At 53.4% G+C, this 18,922-nt stretch overlaps 2 protein-coding genes across 6 annotated transcripts in view; one reads left to right on the top strand and one right to left on the bottom strand.

Moving 5' to 3' along the window:
* Nucleotides 1-7,653, top strand: part of TCEA3 (transcription elongation factor A3) — a 31,280-nt gene extending 23,627 nt beyond the window's left edge. For both annotated transcript variants that reach the window (XM_038377889.2, XM_038377888.2), the window contains 4 exons: nt 2,554-2,708; nt 3,813-3,959; nt 4,861-4,932; nt 6,523-7,653. In XM_038377889.2, coding sequence (XP_038233817.1) covers nt 2,554-2,708; nt 3,813-3,959; nt 4,861-4,932; nt 6,523-6,531 — 383 coding nt within the window. In that variant the 3' untranslated portion in view covers nt 6,532-7,653. The remainder of the gene's footprint in view (nt 1-2,553; nt 2,709-3,812; nt 3,960-4,860; nt 4,933-6,522) is intronic.
* Nucleotides 7,654-10,738: 3,085 nt separating this feature from the next.
* Nucleotides 10,739-18,515, bottom strand: LOC119845579 (regulator of G-protein signaling 19-like). 4 transcript variants are annotated; one of them, XR_005289638.1, is made up of 4 exons: nt 18,169-18,515; nt 12,774-12,866; nt 12,044-12,272; nt 10,739-11,527 (listed from the first exon to the last, which is right to left on the bottom strand). XR_005289638.1 is itself a non-coding variant. In XM_038378048.2 (4 exons), the coding sequence occupies exons 1-4, from the start codon at nt 17,271-17,273 to the stop codon at nt 11,343-11,345; spliced, it is 621 nt and encodes a 206-aa protein (XP_038233976.1). In that variant the 5' UTR covers nt 17,274-17,877; the 3' UTR covers nt 10,739-11,342. The 4 variants fall into 4 exon arrangements, 2 of the variants coding, with proteins under 2 accessions (XP_038233976.1, XP_038233974.1); XR_006278261.1 differs by lacking the exon at nt 18,169-18,515 and adding an exon at nt 13,469-13,559; XM_038378048.2 differs by lacking the exon at nt 18,169-18,515 and adding an exon at nt 17,164-17,877 and having other exon boundaries at nt 12,040-12,272.
* Between the last annotated feature and the right edge of the window lie 407 nt (nt 18,516-18,922).

Genomic DNA, 18,922 nt, shown 5'->3' with positions numbered 1-18,922 from the left:
AGCCGGCCAGACACCTCCGCAAGCTCCTTCCCTCCCCTTCATCGCTTACCCTCAGCCCTCTCCAGCAGGGGAATCTTGCTGTGTGCCCAAAGGCAGGCTGTTTCAGAGCAAGATCCAGAGTCTTGGAGCCCCCGCAGAGAACGCCCTGCCAGCTGGCCCCTCTCTTTTATAAATACGGGAGCCAGCTCGGGTGCCCCTGCTGATGGTGACTGTGTGGTGCTCTAAGTAGGTATCGGAGCTAAAGGCACTGGATAGGTCTCCACTGCATCTGGGAGGTGATTGCAGCACCTGTAGACTCACCCAAGCTAGCTTCGCTCGAGTAACAACAGGAGGGAAGCCGTGGCAGCATGGATGGTGGCAGGAGCTACCCCTGCCCACCCAGTCTCCTGGTTACATACCCACACCACTACCCAGGCTGCTGGGGCTTTGCTCCTATCGTTACTCAGCTAGCTTTGATCAAGGCTGGCTTGGGTCTGGCTACACATGCTGCACTCACACCTCTGATTGCAGTGTAGCCAGACCGATAAACCTACAGGGGGGCATGTAGCACACAAGTGGGTTACTCCTGTGTCCCCAGAACTCTCACTGTAGTCAATGGGAGTTGTGGGTACTCAGCTGCTCCTAGAAGCTGCTCCCGCACTATCGGGCTGTGGATGCAACAGTTCGGCTGTGTTGGCAGCTTATAATATAAAGGCCCTTTGCAAGCCAGCATGGAGGTAATCCCAAGAGCTCCTTCTGTCATGTATTCCCTGTACGGAGTATAGCTAGTCACTGGCCGCGTTCGTGAGTTCCCAGCGTGTGCTGTCTCAGCTCTGGGCACAGAGCCGCCACAGCAGACCTCGATCAAACTGCCCACGAAGATCACAAGACTGGATTTGTAAGTAAAGGGGCCCAGCCAGGTTTATTCTCAATGGAGCTCAGTCCTCGCTCCCCAGATCAATGGCTACAGGGACGCTAGCACATGTATGCCCAATGCAATGAACTCAGTGAATGGTGGGACTTTCCATTCCCCTCTCGGCTGGCCAAAGACACACCCTCTGTGACCCCACTTTTATACCCCGATACAAATGAGTTACGGAATGCCCCCCGACGTGGTTAGTTACCACCCTTTACCTTGTACACCTTGGTTCGATCAAAACATCTCTATCCATCACACCGTCATCCTAACCTTATCTTTAAGAGAGGATCAGTGTGACCCTGTATCATCTTTGCGGAGTGTGTTTACACCATAAACCTGTATCGGGGTTGTCTGGTACCACCCTTCTGGAATGTGTTTGTGTGAGTGTCCTGTGCCTAGCACTTCCCAGGAATGTGTGTGGTTTTGCAGTGCCAGCCCTGTTCTTGCCAGGTTCTGTGAGCTTGCAAGCAGGCATGTTTTGTAACATGGCCTGACTTCTGCTCACAGCCTGACTTTTTTTTCTAGATTTGCTTTGTATCAGCCAGGCTTGACCACGACTTTAGTTCAGGCCTCATGTTTCAGGCTCTCTCTCTCTACTACACAAAGCCGGTCAGGCTTCTGTACTATCATGAACTTCCTTCCCAGGGAGATCCACCACGTTCACAGTGATGTCCTTTAATGCAGGGGTTCGCAACCTTCTTCGTTCTGAGGCCCACCTAACATGCTATAAAAACTCCATGGCCCATCTGTGCCACAGTAACTGGTTTTCTGCAAAGAAAAGCCAGGGCCAGTGTTAGGGAGTAGCAAGCAGGGCAATTGCCTGAGGTCCCATGCTACAGGGGCCCCCACAAAGCTACATTGCTCAGGTTTCAGCTTCAGCTCCATGTGGCAGGGCTCAGGTCCCCGGACTTCAGCCCCATGCGGTGAGATTTCGGCTTTCTGCCCTGGGCCCCAGCTAGTCTAACACAGGCCATGCTTGGCGGACCCCCTGAAACCTGCTTGCGGCCCTTCAGGGGTCCCCGGACCCCTGGTTGAGAACCGCTGCATTAATGCACTGGCGGGCTCCAGCTCCGATGAGGTATGTTCTGCACATCGCCACCTCGTGGCTGAATGGTGCAATGCAGTTTAGCATTCCATCAACTTCAGCAAGGTGAAGGGGAGGTTAAGTGGCCTGCCCTGTCCTGCACCTGTACCTTACAGGGAAGCTACTGTGTAATAAACAAGAGATTAGTGAGAAGAGGGAGGACTGGATCCTGCTGGCAAAACATTCATGATTTTAACAGGAGCAGGGCCAGCCCCAAAATCACGGGTCTCCAATACAAACTCCAGTCTCAGCCCAGGTTTAATGAAGGCAACTCTGGGTCTGTTTCCTAAGGAGCCTGGGGTCCAGCCAGGGCTTGGCATCAAAGCCACAGGAAGCTGAAGAGCTTTGCCTGAGTTCTAGGGTTTGTCTGAATCCAAATGTTGAAAGCAAAACCTAGGGAGGTAGAAACTTTAGAAGACGTTCCCACGAAACGCCAGAGTGTGGCCTGGTTCTCTGGGTGTCCCAAAGCCCAGATGGGCCCCTCTAAGGGTATCCACTGATACCTGTACATTCATAACCCACCACTGCAGTGTCCTGTCATCCTTGGGCTCTTATTCCTTGACGGTGCCACATATCTTCCAGGAGCTGAAGAGCACCGACATGAAGTACCGCAACCGTGTGAGGAGCAGGATCAGTAACCTGAAGGACCCCAAGAACCCCAACCTGCGGAGCAATGTGCTGAATGGCGCCATCTCCCCCAGCCTCATTGCTAGGATGACGGCAGAGGTGAGTAATGAGGTGGGAGGCGTGAAGGGAGGGGGATGCCCGGTGACTGACTTGGAGAAGAATTGGGTGCGTGAGAGATCATTTCCGTCTGCGCGATTGCTGGTGGGAATTGAGCAGAGCTTAGCAGTAGGGCAGGAAGCTGCTGACATGGGAGGCTGCAGGCCCCAGGGCACTGGAGGTGCTGTAGGCTTGTCCTAAGAGCAGGGAGGCCAGGGCAGCACGTCACATGCAGCATCGCTGAGTCTGGTGGAGACAGCCTTCCAGAAGCAGTGAGTGAGTTTCCCACATTGCTTAGCGGCATTCCCCATGCAGATCGAGGACAGTTGTGGGGGGGTGGGGATGAGGTGGCTAAAGAATTTGTGCAGCATCCTCTCCAGCTCGGGCTGGAAATCCCACGTCCGGCGGAAACAAGGCCCATTGTCATAGCTTAGTCCCCGTTGTACATGCTGCAAAATTCAAGTGTAGTTTGCTTTCTCTGCCCAGGAGCGTCACAAGGTTGGAATAGCGGGGGTTGGAGGTTGCAAGGTAGGGTTCAGGGGCATTGGCAGAGCTGTGGGGCGAGCCCAGGGCTGGAATAGCAGGGGGGCTGCAGGTCAGAGTTGTGGGGCATCAGCAGAGCTCAGGGCTGGAATAGCAAGGAGGCTGGAGGACAGGATTGAAGAGCATCAGCCAACCCGTGTGTGAGGAGCCCAAGGCTGGAATAGCAGCTTGGGTTGGAGGTACGTGGGCAGAGCTGTGGGAAAGCTTGCAGGACTGGGACAGCAGCAGGGATGCATTGGGAAGGGGACATGGGGACCCAGGACTGGGATAGCAGGGAACGTCACATGTCAGGAGTGAGAGGTCTCAGCCCAGCCAACTCTTGGTCTCACACTTGCATAGGCCCTCAGTGAGGTCGTGCTGCCGGTGGATTGTAAGAAGATTCCCATCTGATTTCAGATGCAAAGATGGCAGTTGGACCTGTGTGCGTGTGCTTGTGCTTGTGTGTGCGTGCACTGGAGAGAAGCTTCTCAAGGGACTCTGGGAACCTGGAAGTAAGAAAATGATGTGAGTAGAAATACCTGTTGGCCTCCGTAGCTCTGACCTGGGTACTGTGACCCATTGCAGGAAATGGCGAGTGATGAACTGAAGGAGCTGAGGAACGCCATGACCCTAGAAGCCATCCGGGAGCATCAGATGGCGAAGACCGGGGGCACCACCACGGACCTTTTCCAGTGCGGCAAGTGCAAGAAGAAGAATTGCACTTACAACCAGGTGGGCACCTTGGGCAGGGGGCCTCCAGCCCGGAGTGATGGCTTTGGTGCCACTCCCACCTGCAGGGAATGTTTCACCCATTCCAGAGTCAGTGCGGAGAACTTGGCTGGCCCACTCTGACTTGCAGCAGGTTCTGAAAATGCCAAGGGCCATCAAACCACAGCCATAGCTAAGGGTCTTAGCCACCTGGAAATACAGTGGGGTCCTGCTTACCTGAATCCCCATTGCCAGACCTCCCTGTCTAATGGTCTCCAAGCTGGTCTCCTTCCCGATCGACTTTCTTGCCTTCTTGCTTGTCTGATAGTCCAGAGAAATTTGGGACCTTCCAACCAGGATTCTACTTTACTGTGATGAGTTATGTCCCTGCAACCTTAAGAGGATTAGCCCAGAGATCCGCAGAAGACCAGGGGCTTCCAGTCAGGCCCATTGCCCCTCAACCCCTGGACTGCCTCTGGTTCCTTGTGGGGGAGGTGGCTCCTGGAGGTTCAGCTCACTTTGCCGTACCACCCCAAAGCGCAAGACCTTATCCAGGCCTCTTGCGCCTGCAAGGCTGGGCTGGAATTTAGGGGAGGATCCTACTTTTCTGTGGGATTTCCACTACTTCCTGCATCTGCTCGGGGCTGAGACACGGGGAGGAGCAGAGGCAGCCTGTACAGCACGATCCGAAATAACAGGGAAGGAGGAGAAGATAAAAGGAACTTTTCAAATATGGGAACTGGTTTGTGGTTTGGTGGGGGCCTGAGGTTCGGAGAAGGCCCGGGGCGGTTCTCATTGCATCTGCAAGGATTCCCTTCCTCCTCCATCCCCAATGTCCATTCCCGCAGAGCCTGGAAGTTAGAAGGAATCAAAGCAGACGCTTCCATGCTCCCGGTTGAGTCTGCGCGACTGGTTTTCTCCGTAGGTCCAGACGCGTAGCGCCGACGAACCCATGACAACGTTCGTGCTGTGTAACGAGTGTGGGAACCGCTGGAAGGTCTGTACTCATTGCTCTCCTTCGAGGGGGAGACAGAGCAATTGCTCTAGAGTGTAGTGTCCATTCTACCCACACCCAGCATGGCCTTCTGGAACGCAGTGTCCACATCTGAGCCCCATGTCTTGTGTGGTCTAGAACACAGCGCCCTTTTCTCTGGTGCCATGCTCTAGAGTGTTATAGCCCCTTCTCCTTCCTGTGCGTCACGTGCTCTAGAACAGTGGTTCTCAAACAGGGGTCCGGGACCCACTGTGGGGGCCATGAACAGGTCTCAGGGGAGGGGGGGCGCCAAACCAGGCCACTGTTGGACTCGCTGGGGCCCAGGACAGAAAGCCGAAGCCCCGCCATGCGAGGCTGAAGCGCGGGGCCCTGAGCCCTGCCACCTGGGGCTGAAGTCAAAGCCTGAGCAACTTAGCTTTGCGGGGGGCCCCCGTGGTGTGGGGCCCTAGGCAATAGCCTTGCCTACTGCTCCCGAATGCCAGCCCTGGCTTTTATATGCAGAAAAGAGTTGTTGTGGCACAGGTGGGCCATGGAGCTTTTATAACGTGGCCGGGGGAGGGGGCTCAGAAAGAAAAAGGTTGAGAACCCCTGCTCGAGAACACAGCACCAACACAAGCCTGTGTCTTGTGTGCTCTAGAACAGTGGTTTTAAACGGCGGGTTGCGACCCAGGACTGGGTCGCGGAATGGAAGGCACTGGGTCACGGGGGCTCTGGTCAGCACCGCCGACTGGGCTGTTAAAAGTCCTGTCGGCAGTGCTGCCTGGCTAAGGCGGGATAGTCCTGTTAGGACACCGCGCTGCACCCCGGAAGTGGCCAGCAGCAGGTCTGGCTCCTAGGCAGGGGAGCCATGGGGCTCTGCGCGCTGCCCCTGCCCCGAGCACCAGCTGGGTGGTGCCTGCAGGTGAGAGCTGCGTGGAGCCACTTGCGGGCCTCCGCCTAGGAGACGGACCTGCTGCTGGCTGCTTCTGGGGCACAGCACAGTCCATAGTACCAGGACAGGCAGGAAGCCTGCCTTAGGACCCCTGCTGTGCCACTGACTGGGAGCCACCCGAGGTGAACTCGCGCCCCAATCGCCTGTCCCAGTTCTGAGTCCCCCCCAAACTCGGAGCCCAAACCCCTCATCCCTGGCTCCACCCCAGAGCCTGCACCCCCAGCCAGAGCCCTAACCTCCTCCCGCACCCTAACCCTCTGCCCCAGCCCAGAGCCCCCTCATTCCCGGCCCCACCCCGTAGCCCTCACCCCCACACCCCAATCCTCTACCCCAACCCAGAGCCCCTCCCACACCCTAAACCCCTCATCCCCAGCTCCATTGGGTCGCCGGCATCAACAATTTTCTTAAACTGGGTCGCCAGAAAAAAAGTTTGAAAACCACTGGTCTGGAACTCAATGCCTGTTTTTTCATCTCCCTCCAACCTAAAATACCCCAGCAAGTGTCGTCCTGGATTCCTGAATCTCTCTCTCTCTGCACCCTCCAGCAATGGGAGCCTACTCTTGAACCGGCCCTGGTCTCTTTAGTGTTGTTTTTGCTAGAAGCTTAGCTAGCCCCAGCAGGAGAGGAGTCACTAACTTGTTCCCTCCTGTGTTGTTTTCCAGTTCTGCTGAGGCCGCTCCTGTTTGCACCCGGGCCACCCGCGGAGACCATGCAGCTGGATGGCAAAGGAGAATCTCTGACCATCCAAATTTGAAACTGGGGGGAGGGGGGAGGAAGGGAGGGGACGGGAGGGGAAGGGAAGGGAACTAACCTGTTGAGAGAGGAGCTGAAAGTCCCTCCCTGTTGGCTCCCGATAATGTAATGAGGATTCACTCACTAGCTAGAGGGAGGGATTGTTTGGCGTTAGGGGTACCCGAGCCTCAAGCACAGAAGGTGCGATGCCAGGGTGCCAGCCCCTAGGAGACTCCTCTTTTTTTGATGTCTATATTTTGACTAGAGTGATCATTGGAGCCCTAGCCTGGAAGGACCTGCTGGGTCATTCTAGTCCATCTCCCTGGAGGAAGCAGTGGGTGTGTGGAGCATGATGGAGCCCAGGGGAAATCTGCCCTGCCAGAGGTTTTGGGGTGCTGTTCTTCGAGCTCACAGGAAGTAGCCTAGCAGCAGCCGAGGTACCCAGCCCAGTCGCACGTGCTTGTCCCTTTCATTGGGCAGGTTAAGCTGACCCGTTTGTTTTTATGAACTGGGTGATCCCTGAATCTCGGCGGCCTGCCTCTGGCGAATCTCCCTGTTACGCACGGGAGCGTGGCTTTCCAAATCCTAGGCAGCATTTGCTTTCGGAGGCAAAGGCTTCCTACCGTCCCCCGCCCAGGGCATTCCACAGGCCGGTGTGTCTCAGATCGTCATTCCTGGAGTGAAGACTCCCGTCTAACCCACTCTGCCCGCTCCGATCTCGAAGGCAGCTCTCCAGGGCTGTGTCGGCATCAGTCCTCGCACAAGCCACCAGGGGGCACCGAAAGCCCCTTGCACTCTGCCCTTGACAGCACCCTGGGGATGCTCCCGCTCCAGGGACGTAGCAGGTGAAGTCCTGCTGGCTGACACCCAGGTCCCTGGGCTGCAATGAAGTGCTGCCAGGGGTGTGCTTGGCTTCTGGCATTTGTTTTGCACGGATGTATGTGTAACCGGCTGCTGGGAGGGCTGGTCTCCTAACGGATGGCGTTTCGGCTCCGGGATGGGGGAAGTACCATGAGAAGAGACCAGTTCTCCCCTTATTGCAGCCCCATTATAAAGGGCTGCTGGGGGCAAGAGGCGACACACAGGCAGGCACATGCCACTCTGTTTGGGCTCCCCCAGACCCATAGGCACAGCCTTATAGGCTGCTCTCTGGCTCCCCTGGGCAGTTCTCCATATAGGATCCACTAGGTATGTACACCCTGTAGAGTTAGCACTCGGGTCCCCTTGTCTTTGCGGGGCTCTTGGTCTGCTTTGTGGTGTATGGATGAGAGGGATTGTAATGGGGTTGAAGGTGGCTGGGGATCAGGGTGCAGTAGTATGGTAGAGGAACCAGTAGAACAGCGGGAGCCTCACCCAAATCAGGGCAGACGCTTCTCTTTACATGTGGGTATTTTCCCTGAGTGTAGTCACAACACACTCTACTCTGATGCATCAAACTCCCCCTGCAAAAACAGCTAACAGAGGGAGCTGGACTGCCTTTAGCTCCTCCTCGGCTGGCATTTCGGTGGTGCAGTCCTGGAGTATTAATCCTCCAGCCAGCCAGTGAGGGATTTCCTGTCCTTCAGTGGGAAGTCCACTGAATGACAGTGAACTCCTGTTTTAAAACCAGTGACCCTCCTTTCCTTCCTGAGAAGATGAGAGCTGAAGATGCACCGGGCTTTAGCTGCACCTGTTCGTGGGTGTCTCTCCTTCCCATTGGTGACTTGTTTTCTGCAAACTGGATATTCCACAAAGACTTGACCCTAATTCCCTGCTACACTTGATCCTGGAACCTGATTTTAAACCCCACATCCCGAAGTTCAGTTACTCTTTGTTGTAAATAATTGTGCCCTTTCTTGGCGGCTGCCTCTGTGTATCCTGATTCCAGGTGGGATTGGCCATGGAAAATTCCATGCGAGGGAGGCTGTTCTTAATGGTATGCCTGACCCGACTGGAGCAGGGGGTCACATGGGGGGGAAGCTGTTATTCAGCGCCACCTCCTTGCTTCAGCACCAAACTTTTGCAGGGTTAACCACTCTGAACTGGGGAGACTTTTGAGCTTCATCTAGCGAGACTGGAAATCACTGGGCCCCATGCTTACAGGCTGAAGGAGGTAGAGGAGTGGCAGGATGGAAAAGAGAAAGCATGTGGGTGGGATGGGTCAGAGCTCCTGCCACCTCAATCCTGCTCTTATGACCCACTTCAGGCTCGGCGCAGGCAGGGCTGGGTGCCTGCCTGCTCTCATCCTTTTATCTCCATCAGTCAGGGCCCTATGGCGCTAGTCCCCTGCCACACACAGCATGTGGCTCAGCCAGCTTTGTTTTCTCTCTAAGATAGAATGTGTCCCTGCTTCCCCCACAAAAAGTGGGGGTGAAAGGGAGAGAAAATCTCCAGCTAGAGCAATAAAGGTGTAAAAAGTGTTGGCTGGGTATTCTTGCTTTCTAACCCCAGCATGCTGGGGACTTAGCCATTCTTACTGTAATGTTATACCTCTAGTGCCTTTCTGCCCAAATCCCGTCACCAACTCTATATGGACAGTGCTGCTGACATGCAGCCAGCTCTGGGGTGGAGGGTAGCAGCCAAGTGGCACACAGTATTGGGAGTAGGGGTTATTTAGGCCAAGGTCTCCAGGGCAAATTTTACTCCACTGCAAAATGCCCTGGGATTTTTAATGTTCATGCAGAACAAACAGGCCCTAGGCTTGCATTTTCGTAAGTGATTGGGGGTGCCTCACTTTATGGTGTCTGCTAATGGGCACCTGGTTTTGAGAGGTGGGTGCCGAGTGCTATCTGAAGGGTTCTCAAGCTGAGCACCCCAAAAATGGAGGCATCTGAAACCACAAGCCATTTGTGCCTTCATCTCTGTTAAGGAGGCTGCAATGCCTAGTGGATAGAGCATTGGACTGGGGCTAGTGGGTCCTGCATGCCATTCTTGGCCTACTGGGTGACCTTGGGAAGGCACATCCCTACTCCATGCCTCGGTTTCCTTGCTGGCAAAATAGGGATAATGCTACTGACCTATATTTGTAAAGTGCTTTGAAATCTGATGGGAAGAGCTGGGTAGTACTCGTGTTGAAGTCTCATCTGGCAGAGACGTCACGTAGCCAAGTGCACTGTGTCCACTGGAATTATGCTGATATATGAGTGAAAGGGAAATGGTGGAACAAAGGTGCCAGTGAGTGGAGGCAGCATCGTCCCATGGCTAGGGCACCAGGGAAGGAGTTGGGAAACCTGGGTCCTAGTCCTGGCTCTGTTGTGCAACCTTGAGCAAGTCACTTCCCTGCTCTGTGCCTCAGTTCCCCCCCCCCCCATCTTCCAAAGTAAGGATGATGGTTCTGCTCTTCCTTTGTTAAGCAGGAGATCTTTGGATGAAAGTGATACATAATTATTAATGGCACCTGTGATGGGGGATTTTGTGATGGGAATGCCTCTCGTGAGGGAAAAAGATAGATTCACTGATTCATTTCATACATAAGCTCCCAAGCGTGCGCGCACACACACCCCTTCCCCCCGCCCCCGAGCATTTAGAAGTTGCAGCCTCTTAGAATGAGGTAGATAGGACTGGCCACAAATCATAAAACACGAGTGATACCTTGGCTGATTTTGTAGCACCCATGAGAGGAGCTGTTAAAATTAGCCAACATTTTCAGGCAGGATTTTTTGGAGGGGGCAGCTTCATTTTGAGGCACCTAAACACAAGATGCCTCTGAGACGCTTTTTTGGGTACATGTAATTCCCATTAGATATATGGGGGCTTGCTGCCTCTGAAAATCATGCCCATGGTGACTAAAGGTGGACAACCAAAACAAGTAGCCACCTTTGCATATATGGTCTAAAGACTCTAGCGAGTGGCTAGTAATGTCTGGTATGTACCAGGCAAGTCATTTTTTTAAATTAAGCCCCTGTGGATTTTTTTTTTTTTTTTGCATTCATGGGACAGAATTTATTTTTGCAGCCCCAACTGATAAATAAAATAACGTTAGTGTCTTCTCTAGTGACCATCTAAAGCTGGGCCTGTGAGCTGCTTGGCTGGATTTTAAATGTGCTGGCCAGCTGGGACCTGCTCCAGTACTAAGGGAGTAGCTGAACCCTGTTGACTTGGCTCAGAGAAGTGGGGGAAAAGCCCACTTAAGAGATTTACGAAACTCTTAGAAATTCCAAAATACAATTAAATGTTGGTGGGGAATTTTTTCTTGCCCCTAAAACAAAAACACGGCGCTTCAAGTTCTAGAAGATTCAAGATCCTAAATGCCCCCACATTTTAGACCCTATCACAGATCAGATATAACCTATGTTCCACAAACCCAGACTCATGTACAAGTCATGTAGTAGAAGCCCTAGATCACACACAAGCCACACTCTAGATCCCACTCCAGCTTGTGACCATCCACATTCTAGAACCATGGTCCAGGCCACACATACCGTCCATGCTCTAGAACCACACCAGCGCAGATACCATCCAAATTCTAGGACAAGCAATGCTCTGAAAGGCTCTGAATTCTAGGACCCCAGGCTCGTCCCATCTCTACAGGCCCTAGTGAAATCCTCCCAAAGCCCAGCATGAGTTACATCTTATTTGGTTCAGACAGACTAGAGTAAGTTCTGGATCAGCGTTGCTACCAAAACACCAGTGGCTTCACCCACGGGGAGAGAGGGAGAGCTGAGGCTCCGTCTCTAGGGTTGTCCCGTCTTCCCCCAGTGTCTTGACGAGCTGGTAGGAAGCTGAAGGAGCTGGCAGTATCCTGAAACGCGTGTGCGTGCCCGGGGCTTGGCTAGGTGTCACAAGTCGGCGCAGCCAGTCTCTGCTCCAGCGACTTGTACAGTGGTGAGCTCAGGAACCGGGGGTAGGAGCCTCGGTGCACGAGAGCGTAGACTTTTGCCTGCACCTCATTGCACATGTGCGCGCTGGGCCTCGCCAGGGACCTGTTGACTGACTCGCGCTCGCATCGATGCTGACCTGTGGAGGGAGACGGGCAATGCTCTTGAACCAAGGGACCAGGGCTCCTCACGCAGCAGCTCTGCTGGGATGCCCTGGCTGTCCAGGGCCCCACTAAGAGCCCTTTGGAGACACCCCAGTCTTTCTCGGGCACTGGCGTAGATGGTTCCAAAGTGCTGTGAGCTGCTGTGACCTAGCAGCTAGCTGCGAGACCGTGACAGCTAACTCAAGGACCTACCCATTCCAAATAAAGTAGGGGTTAACTCTACAGCCAGGAGCAACTGCTGCAGGGAAGCTCAGCTGGCTGATGTCAGAGGACCATTTGCTTTGGGGACGGTCCCATTGCTGGGGCACCAGGTGTACAGCTGCAAGGAGACACTCTCTGCTGCCCTCCACCAACATTCAAGGCAGTGCTCGGCGTTTAGGGCCTTGTTTCCCTGGCTGTTGCATTACATTGTGAGGTGACAACAATGGGAGGGCATAAGCTGGGAGCGATGTCCCCTGAGCTGCCTCCCAGCAGGGCGGTGGCAGACCTACCTCCTTTGGGGACAGGATAGTGATGTAATCCAGGTAGATCATCTTGGCTTTCTCGCAGACCTGCTCCTGGCTCTGTTCCCTCTTGAGCTCCTCGTAGGCCAGCCAGAAGGCCATGTTCTCGTCGCTGTGCTCTGTCTGCAGGAACTCCATGAAGATGCTTTGGCCAGCGGGGCTCGCCAGCACGCAATCAAACGAGTGCTTCCAGGAGGATGCTTCTTCCAGCGTGAGCCTAGGAGATGAGGAGAGCGAGCGAGCGAGACGTGACCTCTAGACAGAGTCCCGGCAATTGCATGACATGTTCCCTTTTCGTTACTCCACCCCTCCATCCCCTGGCTGCCATCCATCCCTGACTCAACTCTGTCTGCGCAGGACCTGCCCCAACTCCCTGCCCAAGCCACCTGCTTGGTGGCACGCAGAGTGCCTATCCCAACTCCTGGGCTGATGGGGCTGACCGTGTGGTACTCCCTGGCCCTGCTGCCCTGGATCATCCCCAACTCTTTCCCGTGGCAGAGCCAGAACTAAGGAGATAAACTTGACCTCAACCTTTGGACCCGATCTGAACGTTCCCCACATCTCATGTGTTCTGACCCAGGGGATCAGCTCAGACCCAACCCTGGTGACTTGAATTTTTAAAAAGAGCCACTTATTGTTCTTCCTTGTGTTCCAGCTTCTGGTCGTAATATGAGGCCCATCCTCCTGCATGGTGCATTTTGGGTGGCGTCAGACATACCTTTCCTCGAGGGGCGGGGGGATCTCCAGCTGGGAGACACTGGATGTCTTGTGCCCAAACCTGTGTCTTCGTCTCCTTCTCACCGTCTGACTCCTGAAACAGACGGACATGGAATTTGCAGTGGAGAATGGAGGGGACATTTTATCTGTGTGAACAAGGAGGATCCAAGCCCTAAACATGGTTCCCAAGTGGACCAGTAACCATGCAGATTTCTCTGGGATGGAGTTACAAACCTGCGAGTCTCGTTAGAGTTGGTATGGCAGGACCCGTTTTTTCATTTTCTCTGTTGTGACAAAGGTCCTCTTCTGCCTCGGTGGGTCCTGCGCTTATTGGCGGATTTGCTCGCCTCAGAGATTCACGGCAGCCCTCAGTTTGGCCGCTTTCGTGGCTCAAATCTGCCGTTCACTCAGTTAGCCTCTTCACGGGCCAGCATGGGGGAAATGGAGAACAGTCTCCGTGTCCCACCTAGTGGGTCAGGGACAGGGCAGATCCCTTTCCAATTTAGACCTTTCCTTTTGCTGTTTCTCAACTCCTCCTGTGTCCGATCAGGAGTTGGGGGGGAACCCGGGCCCACCCTCTACACTGGGTTCCAGCCCAGGGCCCTGTGGATAGCACCTGTCCACAATGTTCCCTGTATCAGCTGTGTGACAGCTACAACTCCCTGGGCTACTTCCCCGTTGCTTTCCCCCCAACACCTTCTTTATCCTCACTACAGGATCTTCCTCCTGAAGTCTGATCACGCTTGAACTCTTCACTCCTCTAGCAGCACACCTTCTCACTCTTTGCTCCTGACGCGCTCCCCTACTAACTGATGGGAGGTCCTTTTTAAACCAGGTGTCCTGATTAGCCCGCCTGCCATAATTGAATCTAGAAAGTTCTTAATTGGCTCCAGGTGTCTTGATTAGCTTGCCTGTCTTAATTGGTTCTGGCAGGCTCCTGATTGCTCTAGGGCAGCCCCTGCTCTGTTCACTCAGGGAACAGGAAACTGTTCATCCAGTGGCCAATATATTTGCCTTCGACCAGACTCCTGCACCCCACTGGTCTGGGTCTGTCACACTGTATATATGTATCTTCCTACTGTATTTTCCACTGAATGCATCCGATGAAGTGAGCTGTAGCTCACGAAAGCTTATGCCCTAATAAATTTGTTCGTCTCTAAGGTGCCACAAGTACTTCTCATTCTTTTTGCTGATACAGACTAACACGGCTGCTACTCTGAAACCTGTGAGAATCATTCTGTTGATAAGGGAAGTGGGGTGGCTTGCGGGTGGAGTACAAGACAGGGTGGGTTGCAGGAAACCCGAGTTCTGCTCTTGGCTCTGCTAGGTCACCTTGGGCATGTCACTTCCCTTCTCTGTGCCTCAGTTTCCCTATCTGTTAAATAGGGTAATGATATTGATGCCCTTGGTAAAGCAGTTGCAGATCTACTGATGAAAAGCACTATATAAGAGAGAGGTATTATTCTCAATTTGGGGGCTCCATCTATTTTCTGTATCCCTCCTTTCCCTGCTGTGTCTGCTCAGCCACCCTGAGGAAAAGCCCGATTTGTTTTGATAACTAACAATAATTACTTAGATTGCAAGCTCTTTGGGACAGGATCTGTCTTTTCATTCTGTGTGTATATAGTGCCCAGCACAATAGGGCCCCAATCCCTGACTGGGACTTCTAGACCTCTGACCTCTCTATTCCTACTTGAGATTCTCCTGGTGATCGCATTCACTCTTTTGGTCACAGCGTCACACTGGGAGCTGATGTTCAGTTGATTATCCACCACCTTCCCCAAGTCTTTTTCAGAGTCACTGCTTCCCAGGATAGAGTCCCCTGTGCTGTAAGTATGGCCTATATTCTTTTTTCCTACATTTACATTTGGCCATATTAAAACGCATATTGTTTGCTTGCGCCCAGCTTACCAAGTGATCCAGATCACTCTGAATCAGTGACCTGTCCTTTTCACTATTTACCACTCCCCCAATTTTTGTGTCATCTGCAAATTTTATCAGTGATGACTTTATGTTTTCTTCCAGGCCATTGATAAAGATGTTAAATAGTATAGGGCCAAGAACCAAACCGGGAACCCACCGGAAACAGACCTGCTCAGTGACCATTCCCGTTAAAGTTACTTTTGAGATCTTTCAGTTATCCAGTTTTTAATCCATTTAATGTGTGCCATGTTCATTTTATATTCTAGTTTTTTAATCAAAATGTCATGCTGTAGCAAGACAAACGCGTTACAGAAGTCTATTATGACAACACTATTATCTTTATCAACCAAACTTGTAATCTCATTAAAAAACAATGATAGGTTAGCCTGACAGTACCTATTTTCCATAAACCCACATTGATTTGCATTAATTACATTACCCGCCTTTAGGTCTTTATTAATCATGTCCTGTATCAGTTGCTCCATTATCTTGCCTGGGATTGATGTCAAGCTGACAGGCCTATAATTACCTGGACCATCCTGTTTACCCTTTTTAAAAATTGGCACATCATCAGTATTCTTACAGTCTTCCGGAACTTTCCCAGTGCTCCAAGACTTATTAAAAAGCAACATTTACACTCCAGCAAGCTCCTCAGCCAGCTCTTTTAAAACTCTTGCCTGCAAGGTATCTGGACCTGCTGATTTAAAAATGTCTAACTTTAGTGGCTTGTGTCTAACATCCTCCACAAATACGAGTGAAAAGTGTGTTAGCGTCCCTAGATGATGAGACTGCATCATATGTTTTCCCCCCAAATACTTAACAGAAATATTTATTGAACACTTCTGCCTTTTCTGCATTACAACTGATAATTCTATCATTTCCATCTGGTAATGGACCAGTACCATTGTCAGGATTCTTTTTGTTCCTAATATATTTATAAAAACTTCTTTTGTCCTTAACTCTGCTGGCCACAGATGTCGTCTTGCATCCCTTGGCTTCCCTTATCAATTTTCTACAATTCCTAACTTCTGATTTATATTCATTGCTATCAACTTTTCCTTTCTTCCATGTGTTTATAGCTGCCTTCATTTCCCCTCTAAACTAAGCAGCATGGCCCCTGAATCATGGGATTCTGGCTTTTTGTGCACCTAGTAAGGTGTTCTTAAATGAGTCCCAATTATCATTCACATTTTTCTGACTAAATTCTTCCTCACAGCTGATTTGGCTCAGAGTTGTTTGCAGCTTTGTGAAATTGGCCCTATTAAAGCACCAAGTAAATATATTAGTGATCTGGACTTTAATTTTCATTGCACGTTATACATGTAATCAAGTCATGATCACTTGTACTTAAGCTACTGTTATCTTTTAGGTGTGAGATCAGTTCTTCTTTATTTGTTAGGACCAGGTTTAACATAAAATTCCCCCATGTGGGCTGCAACACTTTTTGAGCTAGGAAATTGTCATCTCTAAGCTTTAGAAATTCCAAGGATGTTTTAGTCCTGCCAGCGTGAGCCCTCCAGCATATGTGTCACTCAGACTGAAGGCCCCCATGATCTGCAGCCTTTTCTCCCTGCACCTTGTAGATAGGTGTGTAAGGAAGCGGTCATCCTCTTCCTTAGTGCGGTTTAAGGGGACTGTGGCTGACACCAACTAATACCCCATTTTATGCTTTATCGGTTAGGACATTGATCCATAATCATTCAGGATCATTTGCTTCGCCGTTATCAGTGACTTGGAAACCCTTTTTGACGTAGAGAGCTACTCTCCTTTTGCCCACTCGATCCTTCCTAAATCAGTTCTAACCATTGATTTGAACATTCCAACGTGAATAGCTCTCCAGCCGACAGCACCACCGGAGCACTGAAATGCAGACACCTCTAGGGTCGTGGACGACACCCCCACACCAGACATCATGCTACACATGAATGGGGCCACAGCCAGCACGCAAAATCTTTACTCTTACCAGTAAAGACTGTGGAATCTTTAGTGTTCAGTAAATCAGACAGGGCCTTGGTTTTAAAGGTGTTATAGGTGCAGGAACTAGCGGTGCGGGGGGTGCTGCAGCACCCCTCAGTTTTTGCACGGGGTCCCAGCCACCAGCTCCACGCCCAGGGCTCCGCTCCCAGACCCGCATGCAGGGTTCCAGCTGCCGCTGGACCCGAGCTTGGGGCTCCGTTGCCAGCCCCAGCTGTGGTCCCAGCCTTGACCCCTTTACCTCTGTCCGCATCCCCTCCCCATCCCGGAGCCACGGCCCAGTCCTGGCCCCAGCTCGGGGGAGAGGGGACACAGACAGGGGTAAGGTGAGGTGGTGAGGTGCAAAGTAAAAAGTTTGGGGACCACTGGCTTTCAGCACCCCCTCCCTGTAAAAATTGTTCTGGCGCCACTGAAAGGTCTCATTGGAAAGAGCTCCACAGGAGTAAAATACATGCCCCTCAAGCCTCTAATGCATGCCCTCTCCGAGCGGTCACCTTAAGCAGCCGCTGCAGCAGCACCAGCATAGTTTGGGGCCACAGCAGCAGCATTGCGGGTGCCAGGTCTTGGAGAGCCGCCTGCCTTTTTCCGATGGGCTGGACTCCATTCCCTGGAGAGTGGGGGAGAAAGCAAGGCCAGGAGGATCGCCCACTCACAGCTCTCCCACGTTCTCCTACCGGATGCACACCGCGGCCCTGACGAAGAGCAATAGCGCAGAAGGCTAACGAGCCCGGAAGAAGGATCCAGAATGACAATCTAGGATGGTGACTGAGACCAAGGGTTTAGAACAAGAAGTGCAAAGAAAGCAGAGACTAGGGGACCACCCCGGGCCATTCGGAAGGGAGGGAGCCATCACTGCCCCCAGAGCATCCTCTACACGGCAGAACACACTCACGCATTAGTCCCCTCTGGGCTGCACCCCACCCCAGGGCACAGGTGACCCTATTCAGATTTGTGGATCCCATTCTGCAGCGACTCTCCAACCAGCCCCCTCCCTCCACACCCCTCTCAAAGGGTCCTTCCGTAGCCCGGGGACGGGCGCAGAATGCCGCTGGCTCTGCTGTGTAGATTCCCCCGGGGTTGGGGGAGCAGAGGGGACGCTTGCACCCTAAGTCCCACACCTTCGGGGGGGGGGCGCTGTAGTCTCTCGGCAGCAGGCGCGCTAGGGGGACGCTGCCGTGCCTTCGCCTTCCTGCAGGGGGCGCTGCCTTGTCCCGACGCGGCAGCGGGGGGCGCTGTGTCTCCGGCCCCCGCCGCGGCCCCAGCTGGGCTGCCCGGGCGCTGCAGGGGGGGGGAGCGGGCGCCCCGGCCCCCCTCGCTCCTTCCCCTGGCAGCGGCGGGGAGCGGCGCGGGGGCAGCCGGCCGAGCCCCTCCGCCGCTGGGCAGCGCCTCCCTGGTTGCAAAGCGCCGGGGCAGCGCCTAGCCCAGGAGCCTTCCCGCCCCCCCGTTCTCCAGCCCCCCCCCAGCCCGCGGGGCGAGCCCCGGGGGCGGGCGGCACCTACCTGAGCCCTTGCAGCGAAGGAGCCTGTTGGCTGGGGCTGCCTGCGGAGAGCTCGTGGGGCCGGAGCGCGGCGGGGGCCCGGGGCTCCTTCCCCGCTCAGGCGGGCAGGAGGCGGCCGAACCCCGCTCGCAGAGGCGGCGAGCTCGGGGCAGCCCGCAGAGCCCGCTGGCTAGTGGCTTCCCGGGCCGGACTGGGGACGGGGGCAGGGGCCTGTGTGGCCGCCTGCAGCCCCCAGCACAACCCCCTCCGCCCGGACAGGGAGCAGGGGCTGCAGCGATTGATGTGCTGGGCTGGGTTGCTTTCCGCTAGCAGCCTGGCGGCCTCTCTGCGGTAAACCCCCCCGTACCTAGACCGCTAGCCATAGGCCGCTGTGGTCCCCAAGTGCCTCGCCATAGGCTGTGCTAGCTAGCCGTCCCTTCCCCGGTACACACAGCTAGGTAGGTTTCAGAGTAGCAGCCGTGTTAGTCTGTATTCGCAAAAAGAAAAGCAGGACTTGTGGCACCTTAGAGACTAACAAATTTATTTGAGCATAAGCTTTCGTGAGCTACAGCTCACTTCATCGGATGCATTTGGTGGAAAAAAACCCACCAAATGCATCCGATGAAGTGAGCTGTAGCTCCCGAAAGCTTATGCGCTAATAAATTTGTTAGTCTCTAAGGTGCCACAAGTACAGCTAGGTAGCTGTCCTCAGGCACACCCACCTCTCCCTAGCCACACAGTATCTATCCCTCTATCTATCTATCCTTTTTGTCAGG

The sequence above is a fragment of the Dermochelys coriacea genome, chromosome 19 (assembly GCF_009764565.3).
Source record: "Dermochelys coriacea isolate rDerCor1 chromosome 19, rDerCor1.pri.v4, whole genome shotgun sequence".
Classification (NCBI taxonomy): Eukaryota; Metazoa; Chordata; order Testudines; family Dermochelyidae; genus Dermochelys; species Dermochelys coriacea.
This window is presented reverse-complemented; position numbering and strand designations above follow the sequence as displayed.

What these genes read in the sequence shown, in the direction of transcription:
- LOC119845579 (XM_038378048.2), bottom strand. Translation starts at nt 17,273, where the DNA reads ATGGAGTCCAGCCCATCGGAAAAAGGCAGGCGGCTCTCCAAGACCTGG. An exon ending in CCCCCGCCCCTCGAGGAAAG is followed by an intron (nt 12,273 to 12,773) that starts GTATGTCTGACG and finishes CTCATCTCCTAG; the next exon opens with GCTCACGCTGGAAGAAGCAT. An exon ending in CCTGTCCCCAAAGGAGGTAG is followed by an intron (nt 11,528 to 12,039) that starts GTCTGCCACCGC and finishes CTCCCTCCACAG; the next exon opens with GTCAGCATCGATGCGAGCGC.